The sequence below is a fragment of the Sminthopsis crassicaudata genome, chromosome 2 (assembly GCF_048593235.1).
Source record: "Sminthopsis crassicaudata isolate SCR6 chromosome 2, ASM4859323v1, whole genome shotgun sequence".
Lineage (NCBI taxonomy): Eukaryota > Metazoa > Chordata > Mammalia > Dasyuromorphia > Dasyuridae > Sminthopsis > Sminthopsis crassicaudata.
In genome coordinates, this window is record NC_133618.1 from 312,684,185 (window position 1) to 312,702,915 (window position 18,731).

The 18,731-nt window shown below is 33.9% G+C and overlaps 1 protein-coding gene across 24 annotated transcripts in view; it reads right to left on the reverse strand.

Annotated features, from left to right (window-relative positions):
• The window catches only part of TTLL5 (tubulin tyrosine ligase like 5), a 402,838-nt gene that overhangs the window by 153,150 nt on the left and 230,957 nt on the right, over positions 1-18,731 (reverse strand). For 23 of the 24 annotated variants that reach the window (XR_012486466.1, XR_012486468.1, XR_012486467.1 and 20 more), the window contains one exon: positions 1,106-1,260. Coding sequence is in view for 21 of the 24 variants with exons in the window: in XM_074289958.1 (XP_074146059.1) it covers positions 1,106-1,260 (155 nt within the window). In the remaining 3 variants the exon portion in view is untranslated. Of the gene's footprint in view, positions 1-1,105; positions 1,261-13,036; positions 13,246-18,731 lie in introns of those variants that run through there. The other variant, XM_074289972.1, reaches the window with a different exon arrangement.

The following is an 18,731-nucleotide window of genomic DNA, read 5'->3' on the forward strand; positions in this document are numbered from 1 at the left end:
TTTTGCAGCAAATTTGGTGAATGAATTTCTCTGAATTTAGCTAGGCAAAAAACATAAGGTGTGTTTTTAGGCCCATACTTCAAGGTTTTTTCCCCTAGTCAGAGAGTCTGTGTGTTGCTGGCATAGCCTTAGGTAGATTTTCTGAAACAAGCTAAGATTTGCTACTTTGCTACTTACTAAGTAACAAATCTAACACTAATACAATTATAATAATTAGGTATTAAAACTGTGCCCAAGTGCTAGTTAGTTTTTTGAAACTCAGAATATATTAGAATGACAATAGGGTGCTGGGCAGAAAACAGATAGGAAGAGAGATACACTGGAATCGCTAGAGGAAAAGTTTATTAGGATTACATGATCAGTTTTCATGGTCTCATTATATTTACCATCATTTTCAATCTCTATGAAAATGAAAGTAAAATTAGGTCTTACATTTTTGATACCTGGATATTTTGAATATGAGGGAAAGTAATATATCTGCATAATCCATAAGCTACTGATGCTGTGGTCTGAATTTCTCCATGAACTTTATATCTGTTGCTACTTCCCTCCCCTTTAGAATTATTTAAAATGAAACTTCTATCTACTTAACTAATTCATTAAACTGACACTTAAGGATTTTGTTCACTTCATTACAAATTTTTTAAAAACACATGTATACATATGTGTATATGTATGCATATATTACATATATGCACACATACATATTTATATGAAAGGATACCATCATTGATGAGCTACCTATTCTAGAAGAAAGTTATCATGATAAAATAATATTATGAGTATTGTTATGACAAGGGAAAAGTACCAAAAGTTAATACAATAACATTAATAAAAAGCAAGGATCAAACAATATAAATTAATACTCTCTCACATAGAAAGAAACTTGCCCAACAATATCACAGATTTACTTTCATCTGGTTTAATCTGAAATTACCTAGCATTGAAAGATAAATCTACTTCTATAGGTGGGAGAGGACTTAACACAATTTAGGGAAATCATTTCTCTTCACAGGCTTACTGAAAGAACTAATACTTATACACTTTCTCTGCCTTTCATTCTTCCAATAGAACTCAAAACTGAGTTCAACACTATTTAACATACCTGTTTACTGGTGGGCTAGTCCTGCTTTCAGAGACTTGAGGGTCTGAATGTGCCGACCATGTTGGACCTCCAGGACTGTGCACTGGACGAAGGATAGGAGGAGTGGTAGCACCTGTTCGATTTGTGACTCCACTTGCCAAATTCAGGTTTGTTACCTAAACATGAAAACAGGGAAAACAAAAACACTCAAGCTACAAAGTTTAAGAAAGTACCACACATACAGGTGAAACCTTGACGGCTGCAAAGTAGTGTACTAGATTGAGCTAAATAAACCTCAAAACTAGAAAATATGAATTTAAATTCTGCTTCAGACACTTAGGATTTGTGTCATTCTGGGCAAATCACTTTAATCTTTCAGCCTCAGTTGTCTCACTTATAGAATGAAGATAATAAAAGACACACCCACACCCACACACCTGTGTGTGTGTGTGTATATACGTACATGTGTATGATGCTTTACAAACCTTAAAATGCTACATAATCCTAGCTGTTATTATTATTGTTGTTCTTTCTAACTAAATAACTGGTAGAACCCAGCCAGCATGAATAAAATCAGTGTTAAGACAAAAGTTCCTAAAAGTAGCAAGATATTTAGAAGAGAATTTGAATATTATCAATAAGCCAAAATAATTGATTAAGCATCAATTATTACTGTTCTTTTGTTTATTTTCACTTAATAGTATTTTATTTTTCCAATTTCATGTAAAGACAATTTTCAACACTGATTTTTGTAAGATTTTGACTTCCAAACTTTTTTCTCCCTCACCTTCCCTTCCTATTCCCAAAGACAGCAAGTAATTTGATATAGCTCATACATGTACAATCATTTTAATTTTTTTAAATAATAGCTTTTTATTTTCAAAATACATGCAAAGATAAGTTTTCAACATGTACCTCTGCAAAACCTTGTTCCAAATTTTTCTAACTTCCCCCATCCCCTCTCCTAAACAGCAAGCAAACCAATATATGTTCAAACTGTACAATAATTTTAAATGTATTTCCATATTATTCATGTAGGGGAAAAAAAGTCAGAACAGAAGAGAAAAACCACAAGAAAGAAAAAACCAAAACAACAAAAAGGTGAAAATAGAATATTTCAATATATACTCAGTCTCCATAGTTCTTTGTCTGGACTGGGATGATATTCTCCACTCCAAGGCTATTGAACTTGTCTTGGATTATTGTATTGTTCAGAAGAGCTAAGCTGTATCGTAGCTGATCACCACACAATCTTGCTGTTAATGTACACAATGTTCTCCTGTTTCTGCTCACTTCACTTAGCATCAGTTCACGTAAGTCTTTCCAGGCTTTTCTGAAATCAGTCTGCTCATCATTTTTTAATAGAGCAATAATATTCCATTACATTCATATATCATACCTTATTCAATCATCCATTCCCCAGCTGATGGGCATCCACTCAATTTCCAATTCCTTGCTACCACAAAAAGAACTTAAGCAACTATTACTATAAAGCAAAAAGAAGCATGGTATAGTAGTTCGAGAACTGGCCTTAAAGCCAGGAAGATCCAGGTTCAAGAGCTGCCTATGATACTAACTGTGTGACTCTCTGTGGTCACTCAACCCCTGAGTGCTTTAGATCTGGGTTTATTAATCTCTCTTCACTCATGACAGCTTTTTGTTTTATGCAATCTCATTCTGAATCTGAAACAAGGGTGTTTCTGGCAGTGTTTGTGCATGTGCATTGAAAAATGCACATGTGTGTTTGGAATCAAGACTGCAATGAAGTCAAACAATGCAGTGCAGATAAGCTCTACCAGAAACTTTAGATTTTTTACATAATTGATTTTAAATTAATTTGATTGTTGTTTTCAGAAATCTTTTACTGTTGCCCCCTCCTCCACTACTGTTTTGACTACCACATTCAATGAATGCCTCATGGTAGGCTGCAACTAAAAAGCTTTGCTAGAAAGTGTTGACATGCCTTGACAGAGGAAATTTCCTACCCAGGAGTTCTCTATATCAGTGAAATACAGTTCTATTTCCTTACTCTCATATACTATACTAAGTGCTATTGAGTTGAGGGAAGGGAATACAAAGAAGAGAGATTCCCTACCTATAAGGAATATTACTGTCATATGCATGTCAAGGGATGACTTGTAAGTTTGTTTGGTTTTTTTTGGATGAGACTCATTACTCTCCATGTAGAGCTCTCTCCATGAGAGTTGTACCAATGTAGACCAGAATCTTTATCAGTTATAGTTTTAGAGAGTTGCCTTGGAAAAGTTAAGTGATTTTCATGAGCCAGTAACTTTCAGAGGCAAGTCCTCAAATTCATCTTTCTGATTCAACAGCCATCTCTCTACTACAGCTTGCTGCCAATTAATTCATCATGGTAAGTACCAAATTAGAAGTAACAAAATGAAGTGCTAAAGGAGTTTTCATGCTAAGGGGAAAATCACTTTGGACCAAGAGAATAAGGAATTCAAGGCTAAAATAGAGTTGGATACTTAAATATGGATAAAGTTTGGACAAAAGAAGAAAGTAATGTAGGAAGAAGGAATAAAGGGAATGAAAAAAGGCATTGAATAAGGCATACATTTTTCAGACATGGCCAAAGAGGTGATTTGTTTTGTTTGATTATACCTATCCATTTACTGGAGGGAAAGAGAGAGAAAGAGAGTAATCATTTATAGGTAGTGAAAGGGATGCCAAATGAAAAAGAAAATATTATCAATAAAAGATTTTTTTTAATATCTGAAAGGAAATTGAAAATTTCAGAAAGAGATAGAAATAAAGCAAATTTTCAGACTACACTGTTAAATTTAATATACTTTTTTAAAGTACTAAGAAATTCACAATTTCATATGCAATCTTAATTTTTGTTTTTCTTCATATGCTGATACTGAAAAAATGTGTGTGGCTTTACTGACTGTGAAGTTCGTAATAAATATAGGTACAGAGGTAAGCACATTTGAAGAACAACTAGTAGACAAGTTTGGAATAAATGAAAAGTTCATCCAGGTGAGTACTAAAAGATAATAGAAATCTAGATTGGATTTGGTTATGGAGGACCATGAATATAAGGTTAAGGAATTTTCACTTTGTGCAAGCAACAGTAATACATTAAAAGTTTTCTGAGAAGAGAAGGAATGTGAATCTCAGTTCTATTATTTACTATTCACTTACTGTCTCTGAACCTTAGTTGCTTCATCTATAATATGAGTACTGTCTGACTAGATGCTGTTTCTAAATCCTCCAATGTTACAATGAAAGCAAAATTTTAGGAAGATGATTATTGGAAGATTGTAAAGAATGGGTAGGAGCAAGAAACATGAAATAACAGGGAGGTTATTTTAGTATGAGATTTAAGCCTGAAGTAATAATAGTCATACCTAGGACGTTGAGAACATGGAAAAAAAAAAAAAAAAAAAAAAACAAGTTTGGAAAATGTTCAAAATAAAAGTCAAATAATTTGGTAACTGAAAGCATGTAGGGAATGAGGGCATATAAAGACATGAGAGATAATTATTTTAAAGCTGAATGATAAAGGCAATGGTAATATATTTACTAGAAAAAGGTAAGTCAGAAGGAGAAGCTGGTTTAAAAATTTCAACATGTTTTCCTTTATGTAAATAAGTCTGTTGTAAACTTTCTAAGTTATAAAGTAAAAAGGAAATTTCTGAAATAGGAAGGAGAATGTTAGAAAAGGAAGGGACCTTTGAGATCCTTTAGCCATAGGATCACAGATTTAGAAAGCTGGAAAAGTGGCCTAAATAGAGGTCCATCTGTTACAATTCCCTCATTTTACAGAGGAGGAAACTTAAATCTAAGAAATCAAAATCACCTAGATAGTGTCTGTGTTAAGATTTGGATGTAGGCCTTCAGACTCCAAATAACAGCATTTTTTCTACTCTACCACATTATTTCTCTTACTTCAATTATCTCATTTTGTAGATAAGCCAGAGATTTGCCCAAAGTTTCCCATCTGATTGATTATAGAATCAAACCTTAAAATTCAGGTTTCTGGATACCTCTCTGCCTTCAAAGACAGAAAGTTAAAAGATAAAATGAAAGTTATAAAAAAAAAAAGATAAGATGATCTAGATTCACAGAAATGAATCATAAAAAGGTTTTTTGGTTCTCTTCATTATAAATACTTAACATTTTGTTTATAAACAGAAAGCTACTCTGTAGATTCAGAAGCAACAGAAATTTCTGAAATTGCCAATGATGAATAAAATAGTTTATGCTTTGGCTGCATTAGTTGGATTAAAAGTATGAAGAGCCAACTCTTCAATTTACAGACAGAAAAAAATTTAGCAATCATCTGAAAGGCAGAAAAGTATGCTGGATTTGCAATCAAAAAAGACCATAGTTCAAATTTTAACTGTGACATTTATTGTCTATGTGAACAAGGGCAATTCACTTAATAATAGGTAATAATTATATTTATCCCTCTGGACCTTAGTTTACTTTCTTATAAAATGGGGATACTAATTCATATGGATATGCAGTAGAACTACCATAGAAGCAAAGGAGGGTACTTTTAGGATCAAAATCTAAAAGTTCACCCTTTTTTTCCTAAAATGATTTTAGTTATTCTCAACTTAACAAAAACCTTGAAAATAAATCAACAGAAAAAAGTAGGTTGTAGTATATATGAGGCAATGAATCTTCATTACATATCTATTTTTTTTTAATAATAGTTTTTATTTACCAGATATTTGCATGGGTAATTTTACAACATTGACAATTGCCAAACCATTTGTTCCAATTTTTCCCCTCCTTCCCCCCCCCCAAGATGGCAGGTCGACCAATACATGTTAAATACATATCTATTTTTAATATATTTACCTAAATTCAATACTAGGCTCAAAACTTTATATGTTTACCTGTAAACCAGTTTGTTCTTTTTTATGTATTTTAAAATTTTTCTTGACACTTTACTTTTTTTTGAGCATCTCTATCAGTACTGCATTAACATTTTATTTTCCCTCTCAAAATTAAAAAAAAAAAAAATTTCCCCCCTTCTAACAAGTTAATATAAATAAGGAAAACAAATCCACAAATAGGTCTGGTTTTTAAAAAATGTTTATTTCATTCTGTTTCTCTAAATCACCATCTCTCTAAAAAGATGTAAAAAACATTCAATATTCAACAACAGTCTCCAGGACCATGATTGAGCACACTGCATTCAATTCTTAATTTTTAAAACCTCCTTTCCTTACAATCTTGCATTCATCATGTAAACTGTACTGATTCTGTTCTCATAGTACATCGGTTCATAGAAGCACTACTGGGTTTCTCTAGATTCACTTCTTTCATCATTTCTGATGAAGCAATAATATTTGAATGTTACCATATTTTGATATTTTTGTTTTCTTCAGTCTTTTCATTTGTGTCTGACTCTTTATGACACAGCTTAATAAAAGTCTGAAGCCAAATTTGAACTCAGGAAGATTAGTCTTCTTAACTCTCAGCCCAGCATTCTATCCATTGTGCCACCTAGCTTCCCTCATATTTTATTGAGATATTCCCAAATAATTGGCTACCCCACTTGCTTCCAGTTCTTCACTACAGCAAAAATGAAGCTATGAATATTTTTGTGCATTTGGGTCTTTCCCCTCTTTTATTTCTTTGAGGCAGTGATTGTAGTCTGGCCAAGGAGAAGAGAGAAATACCAATGGAGTAGAAGCAGAACTCATTATGATCATAAAACTATAATAGTTGGGAATCTCAATATGTTCCTTTCATAACTTAACAAAAGTTAAACAAGAAAGAAGGACCTAATTAGAACTTTAGAATAGTTTGATATGATAAATCTGTGATGTCTACTGAATGGGAATAGAAAGGAGTATACATGTTTTTCAGCTACATACTGCACTTTTACAAAAATTGACCATATGGTAGGGCCTAAAATGTCCAAAGCAGAAATATTAAATACATTCCTTATTCTCTACAATGCAGGAAAGCCATTAGTCAATGGAGTATTTTTTAAACACCTATTATGTATCAGAAGCTGTGCGAGGTGTTAAGAGATCACAGGATGTAAAATGGATTATTTGAGCACTTAAAATTGAAAGCTTCTTCTAACTCTTCCTTTATATTTGCATATTCTTTCAATATACTCCAATTATCAGACAAATCATAAAAAGGTTCTATTTATTTTTCCTTTATTCTCCAATTCACCTTTATATATATATATATATATACATATATATATATATATATATATATAATAATAAATTTTCCCAAATACATGTAAAGATAGTTTTCAACATTCATCCTTGCAAAACCTTGTGTTCCAAATTTTTCTCCTTCTCTTCCTTCTCCTCCCTTATACAGCAAGCAATCCAATATAGGTTAAACATATGCAATTCTCCTAAACACATTTCCACATTTTTTATGCTTGTAAAAAAATCAGACCAAAGGGGGGGAATAAGAAAAAAAAAAAAATAACTACAAAGATAAAAATATTATCCTTTGATTCACATTCAGTCTCCATTTTTCTCTCTCTGAATGTTGATGGCTCTTTCCACAAGTCTATTGGAATCGCCTTGAATCACCTCCACCAATTCATCTTTGACACTACTGCCAAACTAATTTTGCTCATGTCAAAATGTGGTTATTTTCCTCTTCAGTTTCAAATTCTTGTGTACCTCTACTGACTACTAAGTAAAGTTCAAATTCCTTTGCCTGGTCAGAGGCAATTAGAAAAACTTTTCTTTAGAAGCTAGACTCCCCCAGAACTGATTCTGGACCACATAAATCCAGAACTGAGGAATCCTTAATAGGAAAATCCTTAATAGGAAAAGGCTTGCTCCAGTTTCCTTTAGACAGGATTGGTCTACTGTTGCAATTAAATAGAACTCATTGATTTGGAAGTTCCTGTCAATAATGCACATCACAATGTACATTTATGTGTTCATTCTGCATTCCTCTTATCCACATATTCCCACAAATCTGACATAGAGGGTTCATCTAACACATAAGAGCTTTTCACTGATGTCTTAGAGAATCATAAAAGTACTAGTGGAACATTTCAACTGAATATCCATCATTCTTTGTCCTTCTTATATGAGCTATCAATATTTACCTCGTATTATACAATTCCTTTATGAGAGTTCCTTGTTTATAGACAATTATCTGTACATATCCAAGGTCTTTCCATTGCTTTTATATGAATTTTTAATTCTTGCCTTGCTGTCATAAAGCAACATTAGTAGAATGCTGGTATTTTAAAAGATGGGTCTTTGTGTTCATTGGTTATTAAAGAATATTTGAAGCTTTCCAAAAGCAATTATTCTACACTTTTCCTCTTGTTCAAATGCCTGCCCAACTTGTCCATATGTACTATCTCAAATATATGTACATACACTAATGGACAGACTGTAAGTTACCCATCCAAATATCATAATCTGGGCAATAAGACATACTTCATTCATTTGATCTTTCCTGTGTAGATGATGAGGATTCTTCCAAGGGACTCTGTGGTACAATATCATGAAGGCAAAGTGATAGTTAAATGACCAGAGTACTAGGTATGGAGGAAGGATCATTTGAATCCAAAACTTGACTTATTAGCTGTGTGACCCTGGGAAAATCACTTACCCTCTCTTGGCCTCTGTTTCCTCATCAGTAAAATGTAGACAACAATGGCAGCTACTTTAAGGATTGTTATAAGAACATTGTGAGACGACAAAGGATTTTGCAGACCTTAAAGTGCTATATAAATTCCAGCTATTATCATCATCTGCAAATTTGGAGAGCCTAACATTCCACAGGGAATATCTCTTCATCTTGGTCTCTGTGTGATCAACTTTATGACACTGATAATTTTGCTGAGCATACATTTCTCTATTTTATATTTATCTAATGTTTATGATCAGATGATTATTGAACAAGTTTATTTCTATAGTTTTATCTTTCAAAGGATTCTAAACTTTATTTTTTCCAATTGTATTTAAAGAGTTTTCAACATTCAATTTTTATAAAATTTTATATTTCAATATTTTCTCCCTCCCTTCTTCTGCGCTCCTCTCCCCCAAGATGAAAAGCAATAGGAGGTTATACATGTGCACTCATGTAAACATGCACACATTACGTATGTGGTGAAAGAAGAAATAGAACAAGAGGGAAAAGTCATGAAAGATAAAAACAACAACAAATAAATGGAAATAGTGTGCTTTTTTATATGCATTCAGACTCCATTGTTCTTTCTCTAGATGTGGATAGCATTTTATGAACCTTTTGAAATTGTCTTGGATTATTGTGTTGCTGAGAAGAGCTAAATCTATCATAGTTGATCATTGCACAATGTTGTCATTACTATGTGCATCACTCGCCAGATTTTGCTCACTTTACTCAGCATCAATTCATGGAGGTCTTTCCAGATTTTTCTGAAATAGGCTTAGAGTGATTTTAATGTAGAGATTGGAAAAAAATGTTGTTGTAAAAAGTCTTTACTGGGTTGTTTTACTGGTTGTTTTACCAAATCAAATGCTTTTTTTCCCCCCCTTTGGCAAAAGGTAGTTTTATTTAGGGGAATAGGTTATAAAGTGAAGGGATACAATAGACACCAGGAATGGTAAATATGAAATAAGAGGGGGAGACCAAATAGAACTCAATGGAACTCATAAGTATCCAGTAGAAGGGAGCATGAGGTTGGGGCATGCTCTTAATTGGCAGGCTAAATCCTGCAAGGGACTTAGTACCCTAAAAGAGTTAGTTAGCTGTAAGAATGTGGGGTTGAGAAGCACAGTGGAGTTAGGGGAGATACCACATGGCATGGGGGAGGGGGTGAAGTATGGGAAATGACACCATGAAGCAGAGTGCCTGTGGCAGGCTGACCCAAAGGAAAGTAGCAGCCATGGGATGGCCCACAAGTAGGCTTTATAGGGAAAATTTAACCTCAGGGATATGACTGGAATTTCAACAGAGGGTGGGAATCAGGAGTTTGACACGGTATTTCAGATTGAATTACCTTTAGAGGGTAGGACCAAGGAACTAAATTGATCTCCATTATCAGAGCCTTCTTCCTGCTTATCTAAGGGATTAAATTTTTTTCAATTCCTCTCATCATTTCCCCACTCTTTTAATTTATTAAAGCAATCTTTTGAAAAATGTTTTAGGGGTCCCTAAACAGAAGGCAGTCTATTGTAAAGGGCTGGAGCTCTTGAGTCAATGCAGCACTTGAGGCTAATTACTGATTGGACAATACTCTAGAATATGCTTGGAAAATGGCCCTTCCCACTATCCTGTGCTGGCCTAATCGTTTGTTGTATACAGAGAACTGTGGGAGGGACTAGGAGGTGCAGGGAGACTAACCAGAGTCACATCTGGGAGAGAGCTGAGGGAGTGAGGTTGCAGAGTCCATTCCCCCTTGGCTTCTGCAGCTAGAGACCAAGAATAAACTTTTGCTTATCCTGACTCTGGCTGATTCTAAGATACCCAGGGTGCTAATGTGGTTACCACAGTTTATCAAACCAATGCTAAAACCTTAGGGGCCAAATCCTGGGACACTTGTTAACTAGTGTCCAGAAACTGGGAGCAAAAAATAGTGGTCTATGACGTTGGAGTGTTATAGAGATAAAATGAAGTTAGTAATGTCATAGGGGTATAAAGTTAGTTATAGGCACAATAGCAGAGATTAAGGCAATGTCAGTTAACATCTTACTGGGGGTCCACTCAGACACTGGGTGGTATTTTGCTAGGGTTCATTCACCCCAACAGTCAGTTTCCTTTCAAACAAATGGGGCCCAAAGTCTCTTGGGATATGGGATAATCTCATCTTCTGAAACTACTTCCTGCTGGGAATGGACATAGAGCTCATTCAAATGCTTTTTCAAAATTACCAAACAATAAGGATAGTATTAATTTTAAAATCTGCATTTTTCCATAAGCTTATAAAATGAAAAAGATATAGTTCTTTGCAAGATACAGCTTGTGAAAGCTGCCTATTCTCCATTAATATGCTCATCAAGGAAGCCCTTCATTAAAATATAAATGACTCATTAGTATATATTATTAGTAAATAAATGAGTAAAATGGGCATATAATTTGGTAGTTATTACTGCTCTTTTTTTCTATTCTGGGTACTGTACCTTTAAAAAGGTGCAAAATTAACACAATTCTGATGTACCATTATATACCTCTCAAATTGGCTAAGATGACAGGCAAAGATAATGGTAAATGTTGGAAAGAGGTGGGAAAACTGGGACACTAATCCACTGTTGGTGGAGTTGTGAATTGATCCAACCATTCTGGAGAGCAATTTGGAATTATGGTATGGTTGTTATGCTACTAAACCATGCATACCCTTTGATCCAAAAGTGTCTCTACTAGGTCTGTATCCCAAAGATATAATAAAAAAGAGGGAAAGTCTCACATGTACAAAAATGTTTGTGGCAGCCCTTTTTATAGTAGCAATAAATTGGAAACTGAATGGATGCCCATTAATCAGAGAATGGCTGAATAAATTATAGTATATGAATGTAGAGAATATTATTTTTCTACAAGAAACAATCTGCAGAATGATTTTAAGTTCTAGAGAGACTTTCACGAACTGACACTAAAGCCTAAAAGTAAAGAACACTGTACACAGCAACAAAAAGATTATGTGATGATCAGCTATGAAGGACTTGGCTCTTTTCAAGATGAGGTAATTTAGGCTAATTCCAATAAACTTGTGATGGAGAGAGCCATCTACATCCACAGGGAGGACTGTGGGAACTGAAGATGAATCACAACATAGTATTTTCACCTTTTTTGTTGCTTGCTTGCTTTTTTTTTTTTCCTTTTTCTCTTTTTAATTTTTTGATCTGACTTTTCTTTTGCAGCATTTGCAGCATGATAAATGTGGAAATAAGTTTAGAAGAATTGCACATATTTAACCTATACTGGATTACTTGCTATCTAGATAGAGGATGTGAAAGAGGGAAAAAAATTGTGGAACACAAAGTTTTGCAAGGATGAATGCTAAAAACTAACTTTGCATGTATTTTGAAAATAAAAAGCTACTATTAATTTTCTAGAGTGTCTTTTCATGTCTTTAATATTTACCTTCTCATCTATATTTTCCTTAGGTAATCAATGAAAGTGTCACCTCCAGCATACATTCCCTCTACATATATTTGTTCCAATTCAGCTCTGTTCTCAGTTTTGTTCTCTTTAGTGTCATATGTATGTTTGGGACTGTGATATTAAGACTAAAAGTATGATGGTTGCATTGTTTTGGGGACATAAAGTAGTTTGTTATAATGTTATAATAATATAAAGTTATAATGACTTCAAAATGCATTTTATATTCTTCTGTTTGCACATATTCCATCTTGATTGGTAGAGTTCTTGGAATGACTTTGGATGCTTACCAAGTTTCTTTAAGCTTCTTCTGCTCTCCATTGCTTCTCTATGCTTTATGAAACAATACTGCTAATAACCACTCATCATTTTTCTGTTTAGATTTTATAAATTAGTTATATTCTAACCCAATGTTGTCTCTGGCAGTCATCTCTTTCTTTATTGTTAAGTCAGATGACTACTGACTAACGTATTTTCTGGGCTTTTTTGGTTTCCCTTTTGTGGTAATTTATATTGACTTAGCATCTTCATAAAATCATTATAATTGGTGTGAATGTTATTTTGGTAGTCCTTTAAAGACAAATTCAAATGCCACTTCCTCCAGGAAGCCTTCCTTGATGCTTTATCTCTCCCCACCCTGCCCACAAAAAATTCAGTAATGACTTACCCATCACTTTGAACCCAGTGAATGCATTTATTATATAATGCTGTGAGTTATATTTTTCCAAGTACATTTCTTATCTCCCTATTATACTGTAAGACATGTTAAGGAGAGAGATGATACTTTATTTCCTCTAACATGTAACACAAAGGTCTACCATGGCAAGTATTTCATAAATGTTTGTTAAACTGAATCAACCATATTTTACAAATGAGGAAACTGAGGCTCAGAGAAATTAGATAATATTTACTGTCATATGGTTATTAAGTGGTAAAGTTTCTAATTAAACTTGTCTTATGATTTTTAGGCCAGTTCTCTTTTCTGTAATTTTTCAGTAAACACATGACAACTTCTGGCTTCTTCTGTGACTTAGTGGTTGCTTCTGATGTACCTAACTACCTTCTACATAGTTCAAAAGACCTCCTTATCCACTTCTCACCTATATAATCAGGAAAACAAAAGAAAGTATAAAGCTTCAAAGTGGAGATAAAGCAATTTCCTATATATAAGACTGTATTATCAGTGTTGCATTATCAGGATATCATTATACATTACTCAAGCCTTAGTAAAATGAAGCAAATTTAGAGACCCAAATCTTCCTCAATTTCAGATAGCTGGGAAAAAGACAATTGCCCATAGGACAACCTTGATGTTAGGCCAATTAGAAAAATGTTACTGGACAAAAGGAAACTAACAATGAAAACACATATGTGAGGAAGACACAGTGCCTCCACAGAAACTCTGATACCTTGTGCAACATCAACTGAGCCATTCCCTTCACAACTCTGGGCACACAAAGGGAATTTTTGCTGTTTTTCTTGTCTGGTCTGCCAAATAAGAAACCCCTAGCATTTAATTAGGAAAAGTTGTGGAAAGAAAGAATTGGTATAAAAATTAGTGTGAGAAAGAATTTAAGTTTTTACAGTTTGAAATTTGCAACTTAGGCTTCTCCCAAAAGACAACCTTATTCCTATGAAAACTAAGTATCCTGTTGTTGCATTATTTTACCTAAAGTCAAGTTGTCAAGGAGCCAATTAATGTTGTTAGGTTGGCTATATCTGTAATAATTTTTAAAGATTCTCTAAATGAGTGGGAACTTTGAAAAATGAACAAAAATTGGAATGCTCTTGGTGAAGGAAAGTTATGCAATCATATACAATAACAAAGCAACAGGGGAATAATCTAGCAGATTTTTTTTCCCAAGATTCCTTTTCTCACTAGTATTTGGAAGCCTATAGGTTAGTACATATAATGAGTAAAAGTTTTTTTTTTTAATATACAAAAGTGAGTATTCAAAAACACCAAAGGATTCTAACTCATTGGGAATAGTAATGATGATTTTTAAAATTAGGAATATAAGCTTAAAAGTAAGTAGCCTTTATCTAGTTAGGTAAGTGAATATGTTTATGGTAAAGTTGGTCACATAATCTTTCTACTTACCATCTTAACCTTAGTGCCTATTAGCCAGATGTTCTGCCATATTTTCTTATTATTATTTTCCTGTAATTATCCTGTAGCCATTTACCAAGACTTTCAACTATCCTTTCCCTTTACATGTCTATTACCATGACCTTATTTCATTTTTCTTCTAGAATCAAAATAGTGTTTATTTTAGAGCTAGCCTTCTGAGTAAGGCAGGTGAGCAAATATCTGAATGTGTAGGGTAAGGATACATTTCATGAATTCCATCTAGGCAGGATTAAATATAGGTAATGGATTGAAAAAGAGGGAAAGAAACAGAAAGAGGAGACCAATTTCCAGCCCAGCCCAAGTGTTACTGTTACTTGCTAAAAGTAGCACTGCTGCCAATTCTCTTAATTATGATTGTTTTGTTCTGATTGAGTCACTAATATAATTTTAATATCCAAAAGACTTTGTGTTACTGTTGCTGCTGTTGTTTTAAATGGTGGGCTATGTGATAAGAAAGACACTAAATATATATGGACTAAATAAACTAATATAATTAAAATATTATGCTTCAGCTAAAATTATTAATTGTCCAAAGTTTGCTAGTATCTTATCCAGGTAATAGTAGAAAGAAGGTAGTTAAGCATAATTAACTTACTGATTCATGTGTGGTAGTAGCTAATTAGCTTAACCCCCTTTTTTCTGAAAATCTTAGGTGACAGAGTCATACCAGAATACAGTGGGTTCTATCTGGCCTGAAGACCCCATGTTAGATGCCCACATCTTATTTAACCTCTGCCATTCTAGTTCCCTGGGTTGGGTAATAAATTACAGTACTGAATGTTCAAAATCAATCTGAATCATAAGGCATAGATCTGACCATGTCACTCCCTTGCTCAGTGTCTCTATTACTCTAGCATAATATATAAACCCTAAGCTTGGTATTTTCTAGCTCCAACCTATATCTCCAGTTTTATATTTTTATATAATATTACCTCCTTTGAGAAACACTATGACCAAAAAGGCCTATTGTTTCCAAAACTGATAATATCTACTACCTCCATGCATTGCACAAGTCATTTTCCATGCCTGAAATGTATTCTATTCCTTCATCCCTCTCTCTGAATGTTTATTCTTGAGGCTTAATCCACATGCCCAATCCTTGACAAAGCCATTCCCTAATCTCTCCTTTTATAAGTACTTTTTTCCAATTATTTTGTTTTTATTTACATCCATAGAGCATATTCTCATGGATTTAGAGTTGGAGGGAACCTGAGAGACGGAGTCTAGAGCTTACATTTCAGAAAAGAAGCCAGAAGTCTAGAAATGGCAAATGACTTATCCAAGGTCACCAGCAAAGCATGAGTTCAAAGAGAAATCTGACTCTCAATCCTGTGCTCTTTGCCCTACAGCAGGATTTCTTAATCTTTTTGTGTGGGCCACAGCTTTCTTTGGTAACCTGGCTATAACAATGAACTCCTTTTCAGAATGATGTTTTAAAATGCATAAAATAAAATACAGAGGATATCAAAAGAAACCAATTACAATGAAATCAAGATGAAATATATTTATAAACCCTCAAAAGGGAAGAATGATTAAGACTCCCACTTAAGAACCCCTGTACTCCATTATTTACAAAAGAGTCTTTACAAAAGAGGATAGTAACTATTTCATTCTTATGTTTGTATATCCTATTTAATAAATATTTGTTGAATTCACTATTTTGAAACATTCATTCATCAGATAAACATATACAGAATATCTACCATGTACAAGGTTCTAGGTGAGATAAGTGAAAAAAGACAAAGTCCTTGTATCAAAGGACTGGGAAAAGAAGGTAATACTTGAAAACTTAAACATTTAGTAGGCACTTATTTTCCACATGTATTTGAAAGGAACTGTAAAAAAATTATAAGACTATGATTGGTTCTACTATGAATTATGTTAAATAACCTCAATGCAGTGAAGGCATTCTTTGCTGCCCCCCCTTACTAAATGGGCTAGTCTAAATCTTTTTTTGTTCCTTTCAAGTCTTTCAGCTCACTTCTCTCCCTTCCTTATTTCATATCATTTATCTATTCTGTTCCACCATCTTCTTGTTCACTCCAGTCCCTATTGAAGAGGTGGATTTTATCCTTGCCAAGGCAAATCCTTTGACATGCTTTTGTGATTTCATCCCTTCCAGTCTTCATTAACAATTTGCTCATTTTTTAATCTGATCTTTAATCTCTCTATATACACTGACTTTTCCTCTTGTTGTTTTATAAAACTACTACATTTTCCCCATCTTTAAAAAACACCTCACTTGATTTAAACATCCCTACTACCTTTTGTCCAAAAACTCCTCCTCTTCTGAGGTACTTTCTTAAGAAATTAATCCATTTCTAAACTTTCAACAATTTGATTTCCTATATCATTATCACTGAAACTACTCTCTCCAAAATTACCAGTGACCATAATCCTGAAATCCAATATTTTTACATTTTTTTACTGTTCTTAATCTCTCTGCAATTTCAAGCTCCTCTGAATATAATCTCTTCTCTAGGGTTTTCATGACATTGTCTCTCCTGGTTCTCTTCCTGCTTTAAGCTGCTCTTTTGCTGGGTCATCCAGGGTCAGGTTCTACTAACCACAGGTATCTCCTTTCTTTTCTTTTCCCTCTATATAAGAGAATCTTAAACATTTTTTGTATCATAGCCAATTACACTGAAATAGCATTACCAAAAATATGTTTTTCAAAAAGTTTGCAGACTCCAGGTTAAGACTTGCTCTACATTACCTTGCTTAGCAATCTTATTCATTCTCCTGGATTCAATTAGCAGAGATCCAGTACCAAAAGTCACCAACTGACTTTTGGAAATCTTTAATTGGATGTTCCATAAGAATCTCAAACTTAATGAGTCTAAAAAGAACATTATCTTTCTCCCAAATCATCATTCTTCCCTACTTTGTTGTTATTATCATCATACTTAAAAGTCAATCAGGAATCATCAACCTTGCTGTAATCCTCAATTTTTCACTTTTACTCCACATATACAATCTGTTAGCAAATCCTTCTCTACATTCACAAAATCTCTTGTATGTGTCCTCTTCGCTGCAATTTTATAATCACTACCTAACATATATCCTTTATCACCTTTGACCTAACCTATTGCAATAGATTTTTAAATGATTTCTGTGTTTCAAGTCTTTTACCAATGCTATCCATTGTCCACTAAACTTCCAAAATGATTTTCCTCAAGCAAAAGTAGGACCAAATCATAACCTCCTTTCCTTTACTCAATGAAAACTAGTGGTATTCTACTATATCCAGGATCCAATGTAAAATCTTCTCTTTGTCCTTTGGAGATGTTTACAATCTTATCCCTTCTTCCCTTTCAAGTCTTTTCATGCTCTTTTCTCCTCTCCTCAAATACAAAATGATTCAGCTGGAGTAGCCTAGCCTCTACTTCACACAGGGTACTTCATCTCCCATCTCTGTAGCTTTTTACTAGCTATCACATGTATTTGGAAAGCTATCTCTCCCAACCCTCTTACCTCTTTTTCTTGCCTATCTTTCTTCAATACTCAGCTCATACCAGCAAAGATGCCTAAGGAGAAGGAAGCGACACTATTCAGCCCTCTCCTACAGTAATTTCAACAGAGACAAAGCACTCAAATAAGCAGTGATTTAAAAAAAAAAAAAGAGAAAACAATGGGTCATCTTTTTCAACCTAAGATCCTGAATTCAGTCCACAAGTAAATAACCAGGGAATTAAGTCTTGGATCAGGTGTGGATCTGCAATGCTGTCACTCTAACTCAGAGAAGGATCTTCAATTTAGCACCATGAGTGAGTAAGAGATTTGGAATATAACCAAGCCTACAATTGTGTATCATATAAATGTGTGTGAAGACTACACACTTCAGATCAGGAATGAGCCTACATTTCTGTTGTTATCAACCTGAGACTCTCCAACTAGCAAATGCTGGTGGGAGTAACAATGGTGTAGTGGAGGTCCAATAAGAAGGAAGTCTCAGACAAAACTGGAGGTTCAAGGGCCCACAAAATTCAGAGCAGGAGAACAGCAATCAAACCATATCTTAGAAGAGATTGCTTAGGGATCACTGAAAGTTACAACTTCCTGATTTGAGTTACCCCTATGATCCATGAAGAATATAATATATACACAATACAGAAAAAATACAGTGACAGCACTTGAAATAATTCAGAAAATATTCTTCTCAGAACATGCAGAGCTTGTCCCTAAAACAAAAATCACAATTTAAGATGTATGGCAAAACAAACATGCAAAAAATCTGAGAATTATAAGCTATTATGAAACAAGGTTAACCAAGACAAACCCAAAGAGAATAATTTTAAAACATCTGTGAGCAAAACCACAACGAAAAACAAAGCTTAAACAAAAGCTCAACTAGAATTCCCAGAAGAAATTATTTTAAAGGAAGAGATTTTATAAGGCTTAATTAAAATATAAAAGGATGAGAGCTCTATAAGAAAGAATTGAAAATGAAATGAG